This window comes from Nylanderia fulva, unplaced genomic scaffold (assembly GCF_048542155.1).
Source record: "Nylanderia fulva isolate GAGA-0341 unplaced genomic scaffold, ASM4854215v1 Scaffold4, whole genome shotgun sequence".
Lineage (NCBI taxonomy): Eukaryota > Metazoa > Arthropoda > Insecta > Hymenoptera > Formicidae > Nylanderia > Nylanderia fulva.
In genome coordinates this window covers 142303-167008 of record NW_028190476.1, presented here as the reverse complement: position 1 = coordinate 167008, position 24706 = coordinate 142303, and the positions used below count along the sequence as shown (strand labels likewise).

General features: G+C 42.4%; 3 protein-coding genes across 3 annotated transcripts; all 3 read left to right on the top strand.

Annotated features, from left to right (window-relative positions):
- Positions 1–552: 552 nt before the first annotated feature.
- LOC114944677 (uncharacterized) lies at positions 553–1495 on the top strand. The gene has a single exon (XM_085485850.1). The coding sequence runs from the start codon at positions 582–584 to the stop codon at positions 936–938; it is 357 nt and encodes a 118-aa protein (XP_085341976.1). The 5' UTR covers positions 553–581; the 3' UTR covers positions 939–1495.
- A 6866-nt stretch (positions 1496–8361) lies between these two features.
- On the top strand, positions 8362–16403 carry CARPB (Carbonic anhydrase-related protein B). Its single transcript, XM_029320640.2, has 10 exons — positions 8362–8731; positions 11844–11958; positions 12548–12598; positions 12718–13046; positions 13244–13339; positions 13435–13501; positions 14160–14314; positions 15676–15804; positions 15913–15958; positions 16226–16403. Exons 1-10 carry the CDS (start codon positions 8729–8731, stop codon positions 16240–16242), a joined length of 1008 nt encoding a protein of 335 aa, XP_029176473.2. The 5' UTR covers positions 8362–8728; the 3' UTR covers positions 16243–16403.
- Positions 16404–16849: 446 nt separating this feature from the next.
- LOC114944651 (uncharacterized) lies at positions 16850–24357 on the top strand. The gene is made up of 3 exons (XM_029320639.2): positions 16850–19375; positions 19459–19702; positions 20296–24357. Exon 3 carries the CDS (start codon positions 20421–20423, stop codon positions 22449–22451), a length of 2031 nt encoding a protein of 676 aa, XP_029176472.1. The 5' UTR covers positions 16850–19375; positions 19459–19702; positions 20296–20420; the 3' UTR covers positions 22452–24357.
- The last annotated feature ends 349 nt before the right edge of the window (positions 24358–24706 follow it).

Here is a 24706-nt window from a genome sequence, read left to right as displayed (position 1 = left end):
ATATACTTACAAATATTTACAAATATCAGTTAAGTAGTACCTTATTAATATTTTGGACGTTTGTAAATTCGCAAACTTTCGTCGTTTAACATTATATTATATACGGTTATTATTACAGCATAATTTTTACGAATGTTACTATATTCACATTTCTATAATTTAAAAATCTTTTACATTTAATATATGTATAATGTGATATTATGATTCTATTTATAATATTATGAAGCTTGTTCGATACTAATTCTATCACAAAGATATTTAGAGAGCTATAGGGATATAGAATATCCCAAAACTATCACTACTCGTCTCGATTACAGAAACTCGAGAATAAACAAACAGGGATTCAGGGATAATAATTGTTTTATAACGTTAGAAAACAGTTAAATTATATTTTAAAAATTAAAGAGTTTAAGCGACATAAATAGATAACAAAATGTTATTCCCTCTTCACGTAGTAAATTTTACAAAGTTTATCATAACGGTATATCGGAAATTGCTCGCAATAATGTATCGATCGTATTTACTTATTTAAGGTGCAGTTCTCAGCACTTTCCAGAAAAAAAGGAGCTATACAGAGAGCTATGAGATTTTATTTCCTTCGCCGTTTTCCGAGCGTGCTTTTGCTGCTCGTTTCTTTGACATGTGCCACACAAGGCAGCAGCCTTCGAACGAGGCGTTCTGCCTTGGATGGTATCGGAAATACATTGACCAGTATCGGGCAGACAATCAAGGATACCATGAAGACTGGAATCGACTCCCTGTTCCAATATTCAACCATCCACCGATATTCAACCACCAGGCCCGAAACGACCGAGCCGACCTTGGAATCGAATTGGAATGAAACAATACCGGATTATCGACAAATCATAAATGTACCCCTTAGATGTCCACCTAATCATGTAATAGTGAAAAACCGATGCCGAATGATCACTCGTTGACGATGAGATTCTATACTAAATTCCAGAGAGCATTAAAGTATTCTCATCAGATTTTTATCGTATGTAAAACAATGTACGTACATAGTTATAATGACAAATTTTGTTAAATAACGAGAGTCTATAAAATCCGTAAGCAACAATTTTGAGAGTAATAAGGGTTTTCAGCGAGCCAGTGTCAATATTATAATATGATATATCAAACAGGTTATTTGACTTTATACACATTATATTCTCATGATCATAACTCAGAATAACGTATCCCGGGAAATTTATCTATATTCAGATTGCATAACCAAGATAGCCCTCTGAGGAGAATTTAATTATTCATGGTAAGCGCTAATCAATATGACTTGGAATCGTTATTCGTGTATGCCATTAAGATTTTCAGCGTATTCTCTCATGAAACAGATGTAACTACTTCAGCTATATTATCATATTGATATATTTATCAAGACCCGTCGACAAGTAGCAAATAATAATATAGTTGCGCATTTTGTGACGTTAATATCTATTATTATGCAAAAATATGTTAATGATTAAATAATATTATTCCTTGATTCTGTGTAACAATTTATTAAACCTATATTATGATAATTATACTACTACTTCATAGTATACTGATATGTCCAACTTATCGTGATATGTCCAACATAAGACGAACATTAACATAAGTATACATTTTATCAATATGTATAATGTATTTAGCGATGGGATTAAATATTTTACAAATGGGTTCGAATTTGTTTGTATGGTTTCGAATTCTGTATGATTATTTCGAAAAAAAAAAAAAAAAAAAATCTTTCAAGTAGACTGGAATTTGAACGAGATAGGTTTCGAATCCTCTATGAGTATCTCGAAAAACAAGAGCACTACTTTCAAGTACACTCAAACCTGAATCAAGTATGTTCGAATCTTTTATGAATACTTAGAAATTTTACGTTGTTTTTAATCAAAATGTTTACACAAAGTAAAAACTATTATTTAATATATTTTTTAAACATATTATATTTATAATAATTAAAAACTTAAAGAAACACATAATAGAAAATATTTAATATTATAATAGCATCATAGATTTTTTATATACATATATAATTTTATAGTTTAATTGTGAGTATTATTTCTAAAAAATTGGACTATTTATAATCAAGAACTATATATAAAATATTATTTCTTATGAGTATTAATTTTGAATTCTAGAAAATAAACTTTTGATTATTGATTTCGAATCAAATTTTTAAATACATATTTAACTTAATTTTATTCATAAGTGTATCTGCTGACAGAATCAAATAATATCATTATAGACGGTAACATTTTGGAAATTGATTATTCACAGGACTAAATTTATTTTACATTTATGATCATCTCGTAATGCAAAATTGTATTAATTATAGAGATTTTCTCTCGTTTACTCCTCTCAGCTCTATGTAAATAGTACATGAATTCGAAGGAAAACCTCGTCGTACTGCCGTTTAGTATTTTCTTTGACAATCCTCGGACGATATCTCGCATCCGAGATCCGCACTAAATACCCGTTCGATTTCTAAATTATACCTGTCACGAATATAAAACGAGTTACGACCTACGCGATAGATCGGGCAGCATAATAATGGTACGGCGATACATATCGAATTCTTTTTTAATGCATGTATCGCGTGTAAACTGTAAAAACCGGGATCGAGGAGGCAGATAAGGGTATACATTTGTAGGATTAATATATCATTTACTTCCCTGGTGTCGCGCCAAGTGCCGCCTTGCCATTATTCCCTCACCTTATCCGCCGCATATTTCCTCACCAATTATCAATTACCGATTATTATGTTCATAATAGTTACATTAACGGCTCTCCTCTTGCACGACAAGCCAGCGCGTTGTTGATTTTTATACACATATATTAAAAAATTTACACATTGTTTCACGTGTGTTTGCGTTTCTTATCCATATCATATCGTTAAATAAAATCGATTGCTACGATCGCGGTTTAGCACCAATCGAAATGGATGACATATTTTTAGAGTTGTTAAATATATATGCTATACTCAAATATGTCACCCTTTACCAAATAAATTCTTATAGTTGCAATAGTAACATCTCCAAAAAAATTGAACTTACATTTTTACGAAATTTTAAATTCAAGGAAATAAATTCAAAATATTTTTTATTTTTTAATATTAATAATTTAAAATTTTGAATAACCGTTCTCTTTTGTCTGTCAAACATGCAATCATCTATATTATTTATTTCACTTATATATATTTTACCGCTTTTTTATCTCTTCCGTAAAGCGCACTTATATAAGAACAGAGTTCTTCCGGAAAAGGTCGATCCAATTCATATCGAGTACCAATATATTTTCTTACAATAAAAAGCACGCTCATATGTTTCGACTTGGTCGTCGAGTGATAAACCGGTGTGGGTAGACTTGACATAAAGACAGCTGTCTCTGAATGGAACGAGACCTGAATTTGCGTGATCGCTAATTGTGACTGCAACGCCTCTTTGTGACCGGCGCGCGCCCTACACCCCTACTTGCTCACGTATCCGTGGAGAACCGGCCAGATTTCCTGCTCATTGTCAGAAGTAGACGGCCCTCTCGGCACTTGTTGCTCGCACATCGACATTTGTCTGGCGCGCACTATTATATCGCTCTGCATTTTACTCCCGACGCCGGCACTCTTTGTCAAGTTAGGCTCGCCTCTGTGCGCGCATCGAGTTCATAAATGTGCACTCGCGTGTTTTGTCTGTTCAAGCGAGTCCGTAACTACTGGGGAGGAGAAACATCATAAAGGAACATTGCGCTCGGCGCGATAATGCACTTGTATACGATGTATGAAATAGGCCACACTGTCTTTTAGACTTTAAACAAAAAGTTTTTTTTTTCGAAATGGTTCAAAGTAAAATAGACTGATTCACAATATTTTTAAATCAGAATTTAATTACTTTTATAAACGCTGCGCGAATAATCCACCACGGTATCGAGAACAACGATTGGATGTTTAATTATTGAATCGATGAATCGTTGCGCGGAATATTATTGTAATAGCGAAAATCATCGTTGGACATTTAATAATCCTCGCAATCTTACCTATAATTACAGCCGAGAAAATAATATCTTTTTTACGTTCCAAGAACGTGACGAGATCCGCCGTTATAATTCTCCATCAGGACATAACGTGCATTATTCTCGTCGGTATGGTAATCCTTTCTTTGCCTCCGCATCGCTTTACGAACACCGTTCTTATTGGATTTTTGCGACTGACGACGTTTCTGTATTCGACTTCTCTGAAAAGAATGTTTTATCGCCACTATTCACGAAGAAGTAACTTGGAACGACTGTCTCTTTTTATATTGCAGCTACTGCTTATTATTGTCGCATACTCGAGCGGATCGCGATTGGGAATTCTCGGTGAGACATTCTTTGTGGTAATTTGAAATTGAAAGAAGGAAACACACACATAAATGCATATAATGCTTTATAAATGATATAAAAATAAGATAAAATTCAATGTATAATTTTTCACGACCTTTTAAAATTGAAAGCTCGAATATATAAAACAAATATTCTCTTTTTGATGAAACTCGAGAGAATCCTTATTGATATAAATTATATTACAGCAGTTTAACAAAGTCTTAATTTTACTGTTTCAGTAAATATAGAATTAATTTAGGAATATTTCGAAAAACATAAATATATATATATTTCTTACAGTTTTTTAATATTTTACATAAGCAAATTTTATATCTAATTCTAAAACATTTTATTTGTATTTATAATGATGCAATTTATTAATTTGTTACATAATTGTTCTACAACCTCTTGTGTGAATATTTGAGAGGAATACTGTCTACACATTAGTGTGATATTTCGGATGTCTAGGTAATTTTCCGGACATTACCCATGACTTCGATTAACGTCTGGCCTTCCGACTATCTGCATGCAGAGCGAGAATACCTATCATTATTCCCTGATTTAGAAGCAGAAAAAAGAAAATATTCGTACACTGTATGTTACTTATATACATAAAAAAAATATATATATATATATTCTTTTATTTTCAAGTTGTAAAATGCATTATTTATTTCTAAAAAAAAACATATGCTATATTTATTACTTATAATACATGTTTGACTTTAATTATCACTTTTTATCTCAATTACTTATATTTTTGTTTCAATTTAGGCAAATAATCTAAATAATCCATAAAAGAATTATAGAATAAAAAAGTCGAAAATATATCAAAATATATCATTGTTAATTTTCATCAATCTGCCATTTCAGTCATATTGATATTTGTATGCAACATTTCGTTAAAATACATGTTGAAAAAAAAATTTTTTTTATAGTATTATAATTAATCGGACAAAATTAAATTTAACACGGTTTGAAAAATTAGTAGAAAAAGTAATTCGTATAATTATTATTGAAAAAAAATATAAATTGGTTTTTTTATATTATCACATTTTTTCATTCGCTTTCTATTTGATTCTGTGAGATGTTTACGCCAGATTAACGAGTGTACGAAATAAAAAAATGTACATAATTAGATCATTACAGTTAGAGATAATAATGTACGAACCACTATTTATAAACCACGCTTGTAGTACCTAATTACAGCAATTATGCGTTCAAACGATCATTTGAAGAGAAGAGAGCTCTCTCCGACAGATATTTAGCACTCTTTCTATAGGAAAGTAGGATGCTTGAATTGCCTAATTTAACTTCCAAAATTTGCAACGTAATCATCATGTAGCTCGTATTTTCGAGTCGAGTAAATTATATAGTAACATTTTAGAACGCAAAATATATACGATATAGAAACGTTGTAGACGTTAATAACGCTTCTAAACCTGTCCAAAGTTTTGACAGAACATAATGTCATATGACGCGACTAATTGCTTCAATATATTTTGGCAAGGATAAACCGTTATCTCGCGTAAGTAGAAAACGTCCGCGTTAGTCAGAGCAGAATTGAAGAGAAGCGGCCATATAATAAATATACAAAGAATCTTAATGGAGACGCGTAAAACTCGCATATTTCTCGAACGATCCGTTTAATCGATGAAAAAGCTTGCTCATTTACATTTACATAATTGAATTTACGAAAAGAGATGGACAATTTTCATAATGAACAAGCAAATATTTACGCATTATATTCTCATTGCTTCTTTCCGTTCCAATATTTGCATTTGTGCTTCGCGATAGTCTCATAAATTTTCCTCCCTTTTACATCTTTCCTACACAGAGTTCCCTAGTTTTTTATTCCGCCCCTTTCGTCGTTAGACGTCCCATCGGGGACGTTGACCAAAAAACACTCGCTCTCCGAATTTGTTCGATAGACCATAGGCAGGCTTTCCCGGCGCGCGCCTCTTGGCGCCTGTCCCCGAAAGAGGCAAACCAGTTTGCTCACGCCAGGGTGACACGATCAGCCGGCCAAACATTCCCCGCGCGTTGTCTGGGGAAGCGCTTTTTTACATTTTTGCATATCCATGAGCCATACCAGCCCGACTAAGTTTGCAATATCGATAACCCATAATCGTCGTCACCGACGCGACGCGATGCGACGCGACGTCGTCGTTGTGTATAACGTTGGGCCGACATACAGACGCGCGAGAGAGTAAAGCTCGAGCATAAGTCTCGCGGCAAATCCAATATCCAAACAGGCGTGCATATGCAATGGGCAATCAGGTGCAGCCGCGGGACAGAGAGAGTGTATCCGTGTGCATCGAGCCGAATCGTCCGAAAGCTCTCTTTCTTTCTCGTTCGTTTCGATTCTCTGTCTGACAAGAAGGAGGAGGACGACGACGACGACGACGACGACGACGACGACGACGACCTGCTGGCGAGCGGCGTTCGCGGGAGCAATGCCGCTTTGAAAATCGATAAGCGCCTCCGCGTAGAGTCGACCAGTCAGGGGGGGCTTTTCGGTGTATCCGCGTGCTGGAGAGAGAGAGAGAGAGAGAGATCCTGGCGGGGGCGCCCGGTGACCTCGAAACGCCAACGCCAGAGGATCCCCGAGCGTAATTTCGCGTCCCGATATGTCTATCGATATACCCTTCCGGCGAAGGCCGGAAGTCGCCCGCCGTAAAGTTCCGAGCGAACCGATGTCGATGACAGGATTAGCGCGCGACGATGCCGCCGACATCATTCTTGCGAGGAGAGCGAGAGAAGCCTCCTCTCGTTTCTCTTCTCCGGCTCGAGAAAACTCGCGGAAATGGGAGCGCTTTTGCGAGATTCTATATACGGTAGAGCGATATTACCAGAACGTGGAATTAAATATAAAACTTTTATTTCAGACATGCAAAATTTTATCACACGAGAAAGAGAGTCAGCTTCCTTGAATTAAATTTAGTCTTCTCTAAGTAGTTTCTCTATAACGCGAATAGTATAATTTAATTTTATCGTATTAATTAATCGATTATACGTTAATGCAATAATTATTATTATAGTAATATATATGTATATAAAATTAAATAATAACTCAATTATTATCATAATAATCTATTTATATAGGATATAAATATATATGATAACTTATTATATAAACATGATACCGATATTAATTCTATCTTCTATACATTATCGAATTAATATAATGCATAAATATCTCTGCAAAATCTGTCCTTTCGTCACATAACTTATGCACGATTAATGATCCATGCGTATAAAAATGTCTATTCTTTTTTCTCTCTTTTTCTAAATCCAGCTCGGGATGAAAATCTCATTTTCGCAGCGCGATAATTATGTCAAATATCCGGCTCCCGAAGTTGTATATCCGCGTTTGCGGCCGCGGTCCGAGAAATAGCCAGACGCGACGGGATCAGTTCGCCGATATCCCCCGATGGATTCTATAAATTCCTGACATACTTCTCCGGAGCAACCCCGGGATCGACCGACCGAACGCCCGATATAATAGCGCGCTCTGGTTACGCGCGGCAAGTCCCAAGAAGAAAAGAAACATCCGATAGCGCGCGGGGGTAGGGCAGAGGGTAGGGTACGCTCCAAGATTTTCCACAACCCTCGCCGTTTGTGCGCCGTCGCTCGCATACAAAGAGAGCGTGCGGGTTCGAACATCGCAACCCTTATCCGCCGGATGTTTCTCTTCGTCCAGCGAGGAGCGTCTCTCCCGCGATTTCTCTCTCGCGATTCCCCGCCGACGGCAAATAGGTCAATTCGCCATAATTCGAGCGATCCGAAATGCGCGCAGACGTATCGTCCCTCGGATGATGTTCGCGAGCAAACAGAGGCACGCTCGTCCTCCACCGACGCGACGAGACGCGTCGATGCGGCGACCGAACAAGCGCGAACGTAACGAGCGAGCGGGCAGACGCGCAGGAGGAACGCAGGAGATAGATCGCGCGCGCGCGCGCGAGCGACACCTGGCGCGTGCGCCGGAACGGAGAGGGTTGCGAGGACGCGCGAGGAGGGACGTATACAGTTGCCTCGTAGGGCAGTCGTTCCTCCTTCGTCGTTCCTTCACCGCCGTGCGCTTTTAACCAAATTATTCCGCGATCGGGGCGAGAAAAAAAGGAAGAGGAAGCTTACTATTATACGAGGGAATAGAAGACACCGACACAGAGAGAGGGTAGCTGCTCTCGGGGTAGCCGCGAATCTACCCCGACGGCACATCGTCCTCCGACGGCATCGTCCTCCTCCTCGAAGAAGAGGTGGCTGGCCTGCGTGGTCACCGTGGCCGCGGTCGAAGCGGTCAGTAGCGGTGGAAGAAGCGGTGCGTCGGTGGAGAAGGAGGAAGAGGAGGAAAAGAAAGACGTCGTTCCTTTCGTCGTCCATGGTCAGTATTCTCTATCCGTAGCGAGGGAGGGTTGGGAGGAGAGGGGATCGGACGATGATTCCTCTAGGGGACGTAGAACTCTCGCCGGTTCGCGCGCGCCAAGTCGACTCGTCTCGAACGCTCGGCGATCGCCGCTTATTGATTTCGCGCGCTCTTCCCGCATTTCGCATTTCGTTCTCGTCACGCGAATTTTCGGCCGCTTCAGGTTCGTCGCCGCGTCGCGGCGTTTCGCGTCGCGGCCCCCGCGATCGATTCGCGTGCGCTCCTGCCCCCGTCGCACCTGCGTGTACCTACTCTCTCTCGCTCTCCGTCCCTTAGGTATCCCTTCCGATCATCCTCGATCCATAGTAATCGTATAATCGTATACAGTCCGCTCCGAATGTGTCGTTCAAGAGCCGCGGATTGCACGTAAAACCGGTTGTCTTTGACAGGATAACGTCGGAATGTGTGCGGCTACGCGCGGCGTCGCGGACGAAATATGAGAAGCGAGGCAGACCCCAGGTACCTGGGGTAACTGGAACCAAGTAGTGTCGGAGTACGAGAGGGCAGGAATTTCGAGACGCTCGCGAGGATAATTGAAGCGAGAGAGCCGATTGTGAAAAAAAAGAATTGCGAGGGAGAGAGGGACGAGAGAGAAAAACCAATAGAGGGGTTGACAAAATGAGAACGATGGCTTGTGCAGGTATGAACGAAGCACGCATACACGTCGGTCATTAGAATCGCGTTGTCTGGGATTTGGAACGCGCGAATGGAATGTTTGTTGCTCGAGATAAGCCCGCTGGCGGTAGCTATAGCGTTCGATTAATCGATTAGCGGCGATAACAATTTGAGTTTGGCCACTCTCTCGGCCTGGAAATGCGAGGCAACCCTCGAGACGAATGCTCTCGCACTCTGCTAATACGGCGCGCGCGAGTCGATCAAGATTCCTTTGTGCGTCGTTTTCCCCGGGGGTCCCGGACAGACACCCCGCGAAATATCGAATCAATCCCCTTTTTAGGTCACTCGAGTCATTAAATTTGATCAAATCTGACAAAACTCGTAAGCTCGCGTACGTGATACGTATGTAAGTTTACTCGTAAATCGATTTTTACGTTCAACGAGATCAAAAGGTGATTCGACAAATTCCTGTTCTCGGCACACACATCTATCGTAGAACGGGCAATTTAAGTGTAATCGCATTAGATCAAATAGCATCTTCGTATAATCATTTTGTTGACTGATGTGCTGTCGCACGGAAAATCAGTTACGTAGAACAACACCAGGAATAATTGCCGGATATCATTGTCTAATAATTGTCTAATATACTTCTGGAAATGGAGCAGAATATTTTGGGAAATGTATTCTCGTTGTACTTTTCATTATTACATGTCGCAACATTCGTACGTATATTTACAATATTAGGCGATAAACGAGTTTTTTTAATTGGCTCAAAATAGAATAAAACGAGAAATAATTAATAAATAAATTGACACTTTTCTAATTATTGTTGACAGCTTTTTTTATATCAAACTAATTTGGTATTTGAAAAGAAGAAGAATGACTTCGGAAATACGAAAAACAATATGAAACTTTCTTTATCCGCTTATAAAGCTTATTCTTCGCTTTGAAAATTTAATCAATTTGCCGCGCTGAAAAAAAAAAAAAAAATGATATCGAATGACAGCGCGATGAGGATTTAAAAAGAGTGGAGTTTTATCGATGCAAGAGTTTATCTTTAATCTCGGGTTGGATTTAAGCCTCTCTCTTCCTATTTACATATATTACAGATATTTTTATTTATCGAATTAGAATTCAATTATTAATCGAACAGACTTCGACTCGAATGACTTATTTTCGCAATTTCCGTTCTTAAAATCAAAATCCATATCAATCGTTATTTTTATCGCGCTCGTGTATATCTTCCTGTAAACGTTCCACCTCTCGAGAAGAACTGACAGAACGCAAACTTTCGGTATTTCGGGAGAAAGTCCGCTTGTATCGGTCGATAGACGACGACTAAAGCACAGGATGAAGTAGCTACGTGCGAAACACATCGATCGATGAGGCCGGAAGGCTCGAGATATTTCAGCGGTGAGTTCCGACGCGCGCGATAAAAGTATCTATCCCGAAGAGACACATATCTCGGCGAAAAAGCGACGAGAGAGGCGATGAAAGAAAAGGGAGGAAACCACGCAGCTGACGACGAAGAGTGGCCGCTCTTTGAAATTCACGAGCTCGCGGAGAGCACGTATTCTCCTCTCTCTCTCTCTCTCTAACGCATTCCGCTCTTCTTCACACCCGTGAAGAACCGTGAAGGGAACGTGCGATCCGATCGATCGATCGAAGCGCACTCGAGTTTTCCCTGACCTAAGAATACAACCGGCTGCTCGAGTGCCGCGGAGAGGAGCCCCCGGGGGTGAGGTGGACTCCAGAATGGACCAGAGTGGGGATCGAGTGAGGGGAGAACCCCGCCCCCGTTTAAGCGACGCTGGACAACGATGACTGCGAATTTTGTCTCCTCTTTCTTGCTCCGATCGGATACCCCGAAGAGAGCGGCACTCTTTCCTCTACCTCTATCGCGAAAACGAGAAAGATGTCTTGCCGACCGTCTCGGCGGTTACGCATCGTAAAGACGCGAGATTTTAGCTGACGAAATTTGCCGAGATTTCCATTCGCGAGAGCGTTATCGTGCCGCTCGCGAAAAGTGCGACGATAACCCTCTCGTGCGGAACGAGCGTAGGATGCAAATCCGACGTCGATGTTCGTCGACGTCGCGTGACGCTGGACGATTAGATTAGAAATCCCGACGACGGTGGCTTCTCGCGGATTATTTTCTCTACTTTTTTTTTTTTCCTCTTTTTCCTTTTCGTGAAAGTACATAGGACGTGCGGGGAACGGCGCGGTTGACGGATCAATTACGTTATCGCACGCGGCGAGTTTCTCTCGCTCTCTCCCGAGTTACCGGGCTCTTGGAGTCTCTCGTGGGTGGTTCAGACTGTTGAAGTTACCCGAGAGGGCGAAAGTCGCGACCTCCACGGGCTCTCGGTGGGACACGTGAGAGGGTGCGCGACACGCGAGCATACTCGAGCCCAGCCCGGGAATCAACTGGTTCTCCTTCTCTTCTGTGTCGCAGAAAAACGAGCCGAATGATGTTCAATTGACGAAGACCTGCGCAGCGCTAGGAATGGCCCCCTTCAATTCCGTCTTCCTGGGTGTCTGGGGAGTGTTCGTTGTTATTTTGATACAAGGTACGCATGTCAATATATTGCGCTGTTATCCTTATGATTCCTTTTCAATACGTAAGCCTCCATCTTGGATCGTATAGGAAGATCGATCTCGACTATCTGATTCTTCATCATTTCAGAAACATTACTTCATTATTACAGTTTCTTTTCTATATTCTTTTAGTACGTTATATAACATTATATTATATAAAATAAAATAAGATATATATATATATATATAAAGGTATACATTTTTTGTACGTATAAAAAATAGTTGCAATTAGAGCTCATTTTTGCCACCACATATTTGTACATTCATCGATATATGCTGTTACATTTACAATGTAATTGTAAAATTTTATTTAAAAAATCGGCATTGAAAATATTTTGCTTCGAAAGGATTAGCTATTGGTTCTTCGATTGAGTAACAGTGTGCTATTAGAAGTGATTAGAAAGTCCAATACATTTACCTAATGCAATTCCATTTGCACAAAGAGCCCTTTGTTCTCCTTTAACATGAAACAATAAATTAATCCAATATTCACAAAGTTACACTCAATTATTGGACGTCTCGTGAAGATCATAATGCTCGTTAATAACGAAACGTTTGCAGAATCGACACCCGTTAGCTGGGAGGAATGGTGGACGTACGACGGTATTTCCGGTAAGATATATCCGAATCGATTCTCGTTTTTTTATTTCAAATCAAAACGTCAACAATACAATTTCCCTTCGATTGCCTAACATGTTTTGCGAGAAAGAAAAAATCGATCGTATTCAAAGGTCCTGCCTTCTGGGGGCTCATCAACCCGGAATGGTGGCTCTGCAACAAAGGTCGAAGACAATCACCGGTCAATCTCGAGCCTACTCGACTGCTTTTCGACCCGAATTTACAACCGCTTCACTTAGACAAGCACAGAATTAATGGCGTACTGGCGAACACCGGACACAGCGTCGTGTTTGCCGTAGAAAACGACACTCGTCATCCCGTCAACATCTCCGGCGGTCCGCTCAGTTATCGTTATCAGTTTCACGAGATTCATCTACACTTTGGCGCGGACGATCGCATCGGCAGCGAGCACACTGTCGATGGACACGCTTTTCCTGCCGAGGTAAAAAAAAAAAAAAAAAAAAAAAAAAAATTACAAGGGTAATAATTGAAATAAAACGTTCGATGAAAAATATCTGCGATATTTTTTGCAATTTCTCCATTTCTATCATTAAAAAGTTTTACGACAATTAAAATATTTTCTATGTAAGGCACTGTTAGAAAAGGATTTAATACGTTAATAATTTTTTGTTCTCGCAGCTCCAAATATTCGGCTTCAATTCGCAGCTCTACAACAACTTCTCGGATGCCCTGCACAGAGCGCAGGGAATCGTGGCAGTGTCGCTTCTTTTACAGGTACATGTCTAATCTCTCCTGTCAACGCTTATCGCGCGTAGAATACAGATCGGAATAAGCGATACGTGATAGACTCTTTCTCGGCCCTTTTCTAGGTAGGCGACCTCTCGAACCCGGAGCTAAGAACGTTCACGCAGCAGCTGGATAAAATCAAATACGGAGGTGAGAAATCCAATAATGTAATGAGAGAACTATATCTATTTTGGGAGAGTATATAACGGATGAGTCACAATGAATTCAGCGAAAGCGACGCTCTGATTTTAGCTGACAAATTTTAGACGCGATCAATCTCAGAATTCTCACAGGATTTCCATAACAGTCCAAATTAGTATAATTAATTGCAGATATAAGTAAGATTTTTTTATCCGCGCAAATAGACACAATAATACAATATGACATATACACTTTTCATTTTTTTTTTTTTTTTTTTTTTTTTTTTTTAGTAAATTTAGATCTCTTGGGATACAAATTTTGTGTTGGAATAAAAAAGTGGAAAGATTGATGTACCTTCGAAAGTTTGATGATGGCATGCATTATAACTTTTTGAAAACTTGGCGTGGTTTTGTCGCCAACTTTTTACCAAGAAGATAAATCGATAATTACTACCATCATTCTTTAAGGGAGCGCGAGTGTTCTTCGACGTATGCAAATATGATCGAGCGGTGTGTGCACGATAAGCTTAGCGATACGTAACGACGTAGGTATCAACTGTGTATACCGCGGCGTCGATAGTAATCGAGGGACACACACGTGTATATGTATATATATATATATATATGCATGAACAAAGTTGACGTTATCGACCGTATGAATTGCACAGGACAGGCCATGGAAATTAAACGTTTCGGGGTGCGCGAACTTCTGCCGGACACGAAGCATTACATGACATACGACGGCTCCACCACGATGCCGGCGTGTCACGAGACCACCACATGGATCATCCTCAACAAGCCCATATACATCACCAAGCAGCAGGCAAGTATCGCCGTGCCACCACGGTCGCTGCTTTTAAAATGCAACCGCACGCCCCCGCACTCGAGAGGGTTCGCGAGGGTGAAGTACAGAGACTCCACTCAATTATGCAATTCCGATCATTAAGAGGACGAATCTCTAAAACATCGTGCTTCATGAATAACTTGGCGTAATTAAAATATTACGAAATAAGGAGGAAAAACGAGAAACTGATTAAACTCGTCGTATCCTGCAGAGAGCATTACTACGTTAAAAATTTTTATTTGTCAGGTCTTGCAAAACTCTTTATTGACTTATATATATATATTTTATTATCATATTTTTTTAAGCACAAGAAATTCAAGAGAAAAATATGTTGAATATTTAAAGAAATGGATAAATTCTATAGTACAGTAACAGTGTTTAAAATTTAATTTTTTTAGCTTATAATAATCTTGTTTTAATAAATAAAATATACACGCTCAATCACAAATAATTAATATAAAAGATTAAGCAAGTTTGGCTGGAAGCTGCTGCTCTCTCTTGTAAATTAATAAAGTAGCTAGTTTTATTAATAAACTTAAGTTTCATTGAGAAATCTTATAATAGCATAGTAGTAGACGAGTAAATTTATTTTTGATGTATAAGTTCAGCTCTCTAAACTTCATACTCTCTCTCTCCCCCCTCTCATACTCTCATCTCTCTCTTTCATACAATAACATTTGTGATAATCGATCATGTATTTAAATTAGCTGTCACATCAGAATTGCAAATGTTGTTATTACTTGATATCGATCGCATATTCACCGAGGTGATAAAATCACTCGTACCTTATGTTATGTAATAATGGAGCTTGAATCGGATTAAAGATGAATTTTATTTCAACTTTCAAGTATAATATTCATATGAATGTTAAAACTGATTTAGGATCATCATAAATTTAATCGTTTTAAAGTTAAGAGTTTAACAAGGCTCTGTCATATATAAATATAAATTTAAAGTATAAGACAGGCGATAAGAGCCGATCGCGGAAGACAGTGCGTTATCCCAACGAAACTAAATTTTTTCGTTGGAATTAAATATCTGTGCACAAGGCACCAAATTTTACTTGGTCACTGCCAAGATTTTTTAAAACATGAAATAATCTCATATTTGAGATTTAATTTCAATATTCCTTTAACCCCCCTACGGAAATTAATCGTTTTATCTATAATTAATCAGTTTTTCCTCTATAAAATTTTCCTGTTATATCTCAATGATTTAGTTAATATAAAAACCACATTACAAAAAACTAGCATATCGAGAATATATATACCTACATTTTTCATTATTACTCATTACTTACGCTGTATTTCATAATTCAGATGTTTTCGTAATTATTGCAGCTACACGCTCTGAGGCAATTGATGCAAGGGGACGAAAAACAACCAAATGCTCCGCTTGCAAATAACTTTAGACCACCGCAACCCCTTCATCATCGTCCCGTTCGGACAAATATTGATTTTAATGTTCAGGTACGCCATAATATATATGCGATATATATATATATATATATATACATATATATATACCTTCAAATATTATAAAGGCTAATCGCGCTAATTTTCATATCACGTCTTTAGGGTCCGAAGAATTGTCCGACGATGAACAGGGACATTTATTACAAAGGTATTGGATAAAATCAATTACAAACACTTAAATCAACAAAATTAGAAATTTAACAGACACAAGACACGTAGACTTCAATCGTTTCTCACAAGATTATCAGTCACAAAATTATAATATTCACGACACTCTCATTAACTTTGAGATTGTATAAGAACGCTGAACTTATCGCTTTAACGTCTTCGCCTAGGAGCTGTCAGAAGTTTTATAGAAAAACGCAGTTTATTTTTCCGATTGCATTAAAATTCGTTTCGTTGTCTACCTTTTCAGCCAATAGCTGGAAATAATACCCAGCACTGCCGTGAGGTCGACATTCGCAGTAACTACGCTTTTCCCCGGAACGAGCTGGAACTTCGCTGTAAGGAAAAAATTGACATATCAATTACAGGCGTGTGACGCCGGGTCACAAAAAAAAAAAAAATAATTACAGCAGATAGAACGCGCGAGAGATGACCGACGGCGCCCAACGTCGGCGTCGAGAGGTCGAGATTTAAAAAAAAAAAAAAAAAAAAAAAGATGCTTCGTTGTACTTATTAGACGTGAATTGCCAAGTATGTTTCCAGTTAAACCAGAAGAAAAAAAAAACAGATATACCTATAGATCACAAGTTAGACGAGATAAGCTAATCGTATAAGATCTATTATTATACATATATCGGTAACACACTATCGAAAAAAAAGCTATGACTATCGTGGCCTGCGCGAAGGGTTGAGAGATGCAATTATATGTATAAAAATTCACGCGCCATGAAGCGCGCGCTATCGAGCAAAAGTTTATACTATATTCTTGTAATAAAAGCTTGAAAACGTAGAACACACGAGAACACACGCTTTCCGGCGGCACAGTATTCGACTCATCCTTCATCCATCAATTAGCCGCTCATATCCTACGAAGGATTCGATTCTTCCTATCCTATCGTTGAGGGATCCGTTATCTAAACAATGGCTGCCCCATCGATACCACAGCATTGTCTTGCAATAAACGCTTGGAAACGTGAGAACAAGCTATACTTCGGCGAATCTGGTTGAGTTCCTTTATCAAGTCCAATTAGTATCTGTTATCATCTCCCATCATCGATTCTCCTTTCTCTCCTATTCTCTAATGTTTCTTGCCTAAACAATAGTTACTCATCGATACTTTGATATTGTTTCGAAGTTTAGCATAAAGCCAGCGATGCCGCTGATAGGTCAGATTAACGTAGAAGTTTCAACCTGGTGAGTATCTCGCAGGAATGTCTCTAGTCGATAACATAGAATCCGTCGAGCGTGGTTAATCTCCCGCTCGACGATCAAACGACGTAGGGTCTCAGCATCGTCACCGAAGGGAAAATCGATTTTCCTTGAACGAAGGAAGCTGCGCCTGCACCAGTCAGACCATTAACAGCTTCCAGTGAATTCCGCGCCGTTACGCTTTCATCGCCCCAAGTCCTTGCTCTGACCGATTCGGTTGTACGCGAAGAGCAATCCTCCTGTTGGAATCCTCGGCTCGCGCGAGAGCAAGATCCACCGAAGAAGGGACTCGTCAAAGAATGTTGAAGACGCGAAACGGGAAGGAAGATACGAGGTAGATAGAAGGGGGATGGGATGATATTACTAGCATTGAACCGCTACTCAGAGTTCGACGGTGCTGCCCGCAGACGGCTAGGAAACCGGAAAGGGTAAACGGAACAGGGCGAGGGAAAGAGAGAGAGAGAGAGAGAGAGGGAGGAAAGAGAGATCGCGAAGGAGGTCCGTCGAGAGAAGGGGCAGGGGGTGGAGGGTGCAGAGGAGAGGGCGCCGCGCACGCGAAAGAGAAACGGATACAGATCCATCGTGCCAGTGGCCGCTGCGGCAAATCTGCGGCTCTCCGCGGCCGTTCGTCAAGAGACAGAGAGGGAAAAAAAGTGACGATTATTATATCGAAGCACCCGGCCTGGATTTGGGTGCCGGCGTGTTGTTCGGTCGATCGGTCGACCCGCAGATCGGTGTCCCGCTCGATAATAATCCCAAGGCCGTTCCCTACGAAACGAGACCCGATGAAGTGCTCCGGCAATGGAACGAACTCCGCGCGATCTTCGTGTCGTCCTCCGTACGGTCCAGCATCGGTCGAGTTCGTGCAGAGCGATTTGTACGGATGCCCGCCGAGGTTCCGCCGATACGGGGACTGATTGATCGTAGAAAAAAGTGTTAGAGAGGACGTCGATGCCCAGTTGACGACCTCATGGCCCAAGTGGAGGGTGTCCTCTCGTGAGGGCGAGCACGGACGACAAAGAGTACGGGAAGAGAGGTGCGACAAGTGACAGTGCGTAGTGACATTACGTCGTTCATTTCGGAGGGAGGAAGGAACGAGAGAGCGCGTTTCCTCTCACTGGTTTTCGACGTTGAAGACATTTCTGAAGTGCGCGAAGGTCATTCGTTCCGATTAATCTCTTCGTACGCGATCGTCAGTGGTGAAGTTCCGTCTTTCAACGAAGATTCTGAAGCTCGAGAAGGAGAAGAGTGCGCGATACGCAGTAGATGAAATTATCGCGGGAGCGACAGGCTCAGTGTACGCTCGTCTTTAAGGTCGAAGGGAGGCTGTAAGCGGTCCTGTGATTGGTTAAAAGCGCGTCCGCGGGAATCTTTTTCGCTCCGTTACGTGCGCTAATTCGAGTTTATCAGACGACGTGACGCGAGGTAAACTGATGAGGGTCTGCGCGGTTGATGGCCGTCGACCGATGTCACGCTTGTCAGGTCAGGATCGGTCAACGGGGTCGGGGTAGAAGAGAGGGGAAGAGTGCCGAGGAGACTTGGAGTAAAAAAAGTTCGACGCCGCGTTGATTCGCGCGCGAGGGATCGCGTTTTGCCAACAACTACGCGAGCTACGCGGACCGAAACTATCGTCACTGCCTGCAAATTCGACGGGAAAACTTTCCCTCAACTCAATTACGCCGCAACCGTGTCGTCGTGTTCGCGCCTGCGAAAGCCAAACGAAAGGCGACACCGACCTACTCTTGGCCGTAACTCGACGCTTGTACTCCATGAGAGAGTTAATCGCGATCCCGCGAACTCTTCCGGGTTCCTCGTCGGGCTCGCGATTAATTTATGATAAGTGTGATAAGCCGCCCCTGGTGTGGATTACGGCTCGCGCCAACGACGACGACGATAACGACGACGACGACGACGACGGGGAGGGAGTTGGTAGCACGGTTAGCGAACTCAGCGATTATAATATGGCGAGACAGGCATATTTCCTCGTCGATTAATACGTCGAGCGCGAGGAGCGTCGAGGCGGGGATTTAAAATTCATATCGGTGACATAATCGATACTTTGTCACGCGCTGTTCCTTTCTGATCGGTTCCACATCGTGATTCGATCGAAGTTACTCGTACTCGTTACGAACTGCATATCATAACGGCACTGCGCAATCGGAGGAATCCGATTCATCCCCCTGGTACTCGAGTAAGTGCTTCTGCATCGCGATGTGCCTCGGCGAGATGACATTGAAAACATTGTAACTTATATAAAACTCGTAATTTTTCCAGATTAAATCGTCGCCGCAGACATAAAAAAAGTGACTGGCTGGATCTGATTTAAACTGATACGGGCGCGCTTATGGCGCTCGTTTAATCAGAATGAGATCTGAGAATCCGCTGACAATGCCGCCGCTACGACGACAGGCCAGGTCTGCGAAATGAAAACTCCTGACAAGAGACAATGGAAGCGTCCACGCGAGCATGACGGCCTTATTCAGTGTCGCGGACGGCACGCTTAGGCGACCATAAACGAGTAAGAATAAGAAAAAAAACTTCTCTCGCCCCTGAGAATTATTTTATCTTATTGTCTTTCTTTCGCTTATTCCGTCGCGCTTCATCGTACTGTCTTGAACAATTGCATTTTATGAAAAGAGGCACAAGAATTTTTACTTTAGACAAATATGTAAAATTACATGTAAAACTCGTTTATCATAGACTTATTAGAAATCGGAGACTGATGTGACGTACGATCGTTTCGTATTAGCACAAAAACGGTTCTCCACTAGTCTGTCGCGAGCTATCTGTTATTTCAGCAATGTAATATTTCTTCTTTTATGCGCGACCGTCCTTTTATACGCCAACATCCTATTCTTCCGCCTATATTAAATTCCTATTTTCCGGTAACGATAGAGACTGCTGCTCGGTTCGTACTCGCCTCGTTTTTTTTTTTTTTTTTTTTTCTTTTCATTCGAACGCCTCCCAAAACGACGGCCAATGTCGGACCAGCGACGATAAATCGGTCGCGAGCGCAAATCTTTGATGAGACACCGCGGCGACCGCAAAATATCGAGTACACAAACAATCGATTACGAGAGGAGATGCTGACGCATGGCCTTTATTCCGCAGCTCGCCGGTGAAACGGAGAAGTGTCATCGTCTGTTGCGGTGGAATCGACCTGTTTCTCGCCCCCCGGAAACGAGAGAAGGGGTCAGCGGACCTCGGAAGAGAGCACCGATAAAAGGACCGGTGTTATGTTAGTGACAAGGCCTCACCCTCTAGGAGGGCACATACTACTCGCCCTCTTCCTCCTGACGGGGTGTTTCGCCTTACTGTCACGAGCGGTCGCCTTCCCGGATTGGACCGACTGCCCCGCGGTATGCCGATGCAAGTGGACCTCCGGCAAGAAATCCGCTCTGTGTGGGGACGCCGGCCTGACATCGTTGCCGGCGTCCCTCGACCCGGACATGCAGGTCCTCGATTTGTCCGGGAACATGATACCCGCGTTGCAGGCGGAGGTGTTCAAGCTGGCCGGCCTGGTGAATCTGCAACGGGTCTTCCTGCGCAAGGCCGGCATTCACAAGATCCACGCGGACTCCTTCAAGGACATGAGGATACTTGTCGAGATCGATCTGTCGAACAATCACGTGGCGACTCTGGAGCCGGACACGTTCCTCGGGAACGAGCGGCTGCGTATTCTGATACTCAGCGGAAATCCGCTCGGTACTCTGCGTAATCTACAATTTCCCGTGCTCCAGCATCTGCGGAATTTAGAACTGGAAAAGTGCTCCTTGACCGAAGTACACGGACAGGCCTTCGCCCGATTGAGCGGCTTGGAGTTCCTAAAGCTGGACGGCAATCAGCTGGAGTATCTGGAGGCCTCGGTGATATCCAATCTGTCCCGATTGAAAACCGTGACGCTGGACGGCAATAGGTGGAAATGCGACTGCAGATTGCGAGATTTTCGCATCTGGCTCATTCCCGAAGCCCCCAGCAAGTTGTACTCCGTTCCACAGATCTGCACGGGTCCGTCGAAATTAGAGGGTCGTAGGTGGGAAGACGTCAAGCCCGTCGAGTTCGCCTGCGAGCCGGAAGTGTCTGTTGTAGCGAGTAGCGCACAGGAGGAAACCAACGGCAATCTCAGCCTAGCTTGTTTGGCGTCCGGCGATCCCGAGCCGGAAGTCTGGTGGCAGCTGAATGGCGGTCCGGTTAACGCGACTAAATCGACCGATCAATTATACACCGGGCCTCTCGTCGTCTACACGACGTCCGAGGTCAGTGCGTCTTCCAAATCCGCGTTGTCCAGAACCGTCCCGGATCGATGGAGCAACCTGACGGTTTACAACGCCAGCGACAGCGAGGCAGGCGAGTACACCTGTGTCGCGAAGAACATCGCTGGCGTCGCCCGGGGCACGGTCAGCATAGCTATACCCCGCGTCTACACGGCCCCGACTCTCTCTCAGAGCGACAACTGGCTCCTCTGGGTGAGCCTGGCCGGCGGTGGCGCGGCAGCCGCGTGCGCTTCCATTTCGGCCGTTCTCCTGGCTCTTTGCCTGTGCAGCGGCGGTCGGCGGCACCGGAAGCGCGAGAAGATGAAGCTGCAGAGCAGCAGCAGCTTCGGCGATCAGGAGAAGAAACTTCTAGACCTCTCCGTCACCACGACCACGACGCCCGGCAACAGCAACGAGCGCGGCAGCGGCCATGGCAGCCTCGACGAGGCCTGTAGCACCGGTGACCTCGAATTAGCCGAGCGTGGCTCCATTTGCGACCCCATGGCCGCGGCCACCGTGACCGTCGAGCGGTTGCGACCCGCGGAAAGCGCGGTGAACGCGATTCGCGCGGTTTCGTGCACCGCCGCCGCCGCGGCCAACGTATTTCCGCCCCCGCCGCCTGAATTCACCAGCGGCGTCCTTCCGGCCGGGATCTTCGGCAACATCTTCATCTCCGTGTCGCTGCCGCAGGACGCGTCGTCGGAGCGCTGCTACCCGGATCTCTTAGACATCCCCGTCCATGCGGTCAGCGGCGCCGGGGCGGCCGTCACAGCCAGCTGTGCGGGCGGCAAGATACCGTCCGCGGCTGTCAACGTTTCCAGCTTTGCCACGCTACCGCGCCGGGCCTTGCGTTCCGCCGAGGTTGCCGGCACCGGTTCGCCCTACGATAACATGGGACCCCGTATCACAGCGAACGGCAGTTCCGCGTTCTCGTTGACGGACATAGACCTGCGATTGTCGCCGCCACCGCCGCCCCGGATCATTCAACCCCCGCACGAATTCGTTTCTCTCTAAAGGGAATCCGCGGCTCATCTCCTCTCCTATCGTTATACATATTGTCGCGCATACCAATTTCGTAATCGATAATATTCCGCTAATAACGTTTCCCCCGATATACTGCGGAGTGTCCATTATCGGCCGGACGTTATTAGATGTGACAACAATTAGCGCGCGGGAATATTGACTGTGTATCATAGGAGTCGTTCAAAGACTGACTTCCCTTGAGAACGCATGCGCGCGCTTCGAACGAGTGATCCGTGTACGATCCTCGATGGGGAACGCAACGAATCATCCTTTGTGTCAGCCAGTCGCTAATTTGACAATGACACGCGTCACATTATTTGTATCAAAGAACTTTCATTCTAGCATCGTATGCTCGCCGAATCATCGTGTGATCGCCAAGGAGAGACTTGGCGTTGTAACAATATTGATCGCAACTCTAGACTGCCACTTATCGAATCAAAATTTTTAACTAGCGTTTGTTTATCAAGATAAGTTATTTTCAGCAATTAAACAATTTTTATCGATAGCAGACTCGACTATTGTGTGTGTATCGCTTATTATAAAAGGCCGAACAAAATTCATCTAACGATCTGGAAAACCATTTTTTTTTCTTCTCTCGGACAATTTAAACGATTCAAAAACACACGAAGATATCTTTGATATTCCTTAAACAGCTTCAAAGCTTTTTGAATTTTTATACTATGTTTAGACACTAATAGATGGGCGTAGTTCATTTAGACGATTTTCCTCGAGAACTTCATCACCTTGAGAAAAGGAAGAAAGTGTAAAAGATCGATGGGAGACGCAGGTTAACGCATGTCGATGTGACAATTTCGACGAACATTTCTGGGAGATCTCACGAATAAGTAATCATCGACGGATAGCCGGATACACCCCTTGGGAAGACGACGTGAATGTTAGTCGCGATTAGACATTTCCCGCGAGTGCGGTCCAAGTCGTTCTTCCCTTCGACATGAGTCCGGCGAATCGGTATGCGGGTAGAGGACACCGAAAGGAAATCGATATCGCGCGAGCCGTGCGCGTTACCGAGATTAATATACGGAGCATTCGATCGAGGGGGTTCGATATCGGCCATGACTGCCGGACACTTACCGAATATCTGTTTGTCTATGCTTGTCTGCCCGCCTTGCCCGCTTGTCCGGCCAGCGGCCGTTTGCGCCCACAATGAATGCGTATTTGCGTGTGCGTGTGCGTGTGTGCGTGTGTGTGTGTGTGTGGTGAACGAGTGCGTGAGAGAGAACTTTAGATCTATAAAACAAAATATCTCTTCTGTAGCCTCCGCTAAATAATCCGAAGCGAGAGGCGCGACGTTTGTACATATTTCACGACTACTATTTCTTCGGACGAAGGACTTTTGGGCTAGCGCGAGCCAAACGCGCCGCGCACATCTCACACATTATCTTCCTCCCATTCATTCTCCAAAGTGTATCACTAGTTTGTTATGTACTCTCTACGTGTGTACATATTTGTTATTACATTACATTACAACATTCGTGTATGTACATGCGTGGATCCGGTCGTTGCAAATTGCGCGCGCACGCCGACGCGTTATATACATGAATAATATTCATTATGAACACTTTGTCAATTAATAAAATCATTGAATTTTACATACATCGTGTCACTGTTGTGTATTGTCTTATTGCGTTCGTTATGCACTCTCAAAAAACGATGTATCATATCGTATATGTTTATGTTTACAGAGAGAGAGAGAGAGAGAGAGAGAGAGAGAGAGAAAGTTGGATTATAACATTCACACATTGGCATATAAGTCACATTTTATAAACGAAAAAGTCAAGAGAGATATTTGGCATTGAAAAGTTGAAACAACATATAGTATCGTTTTTCTGTACCCAATTTATATGCTAAAAAATAAAACAAAAAGCTGTACGGATTATTTTTTTTTTCTAAAAAAATTCTACCTCTAATCGGTTACGGCTTTCTATGTATTATGTATTAAAAATATCGTATCAAAGTTTAACTATATTGTTAGTAATAGGATCTATTTGTACAAATTGTTATATGTAATCAAATAATTAAAAAATGCGAAAACGCACATTTTCAGTTGGAATTTGTCAGAAATATATTATGAAAAACAAGTCACACTATATTTAGCTTAGTTAGCGTAATATGAACTAAACTTTTTTATTTCCATTCTTTTCTTCATCGTTTTATATTCATCATCATCATATATATATATATATATATATATATATATATATATATATATAAATGAACATCAAATT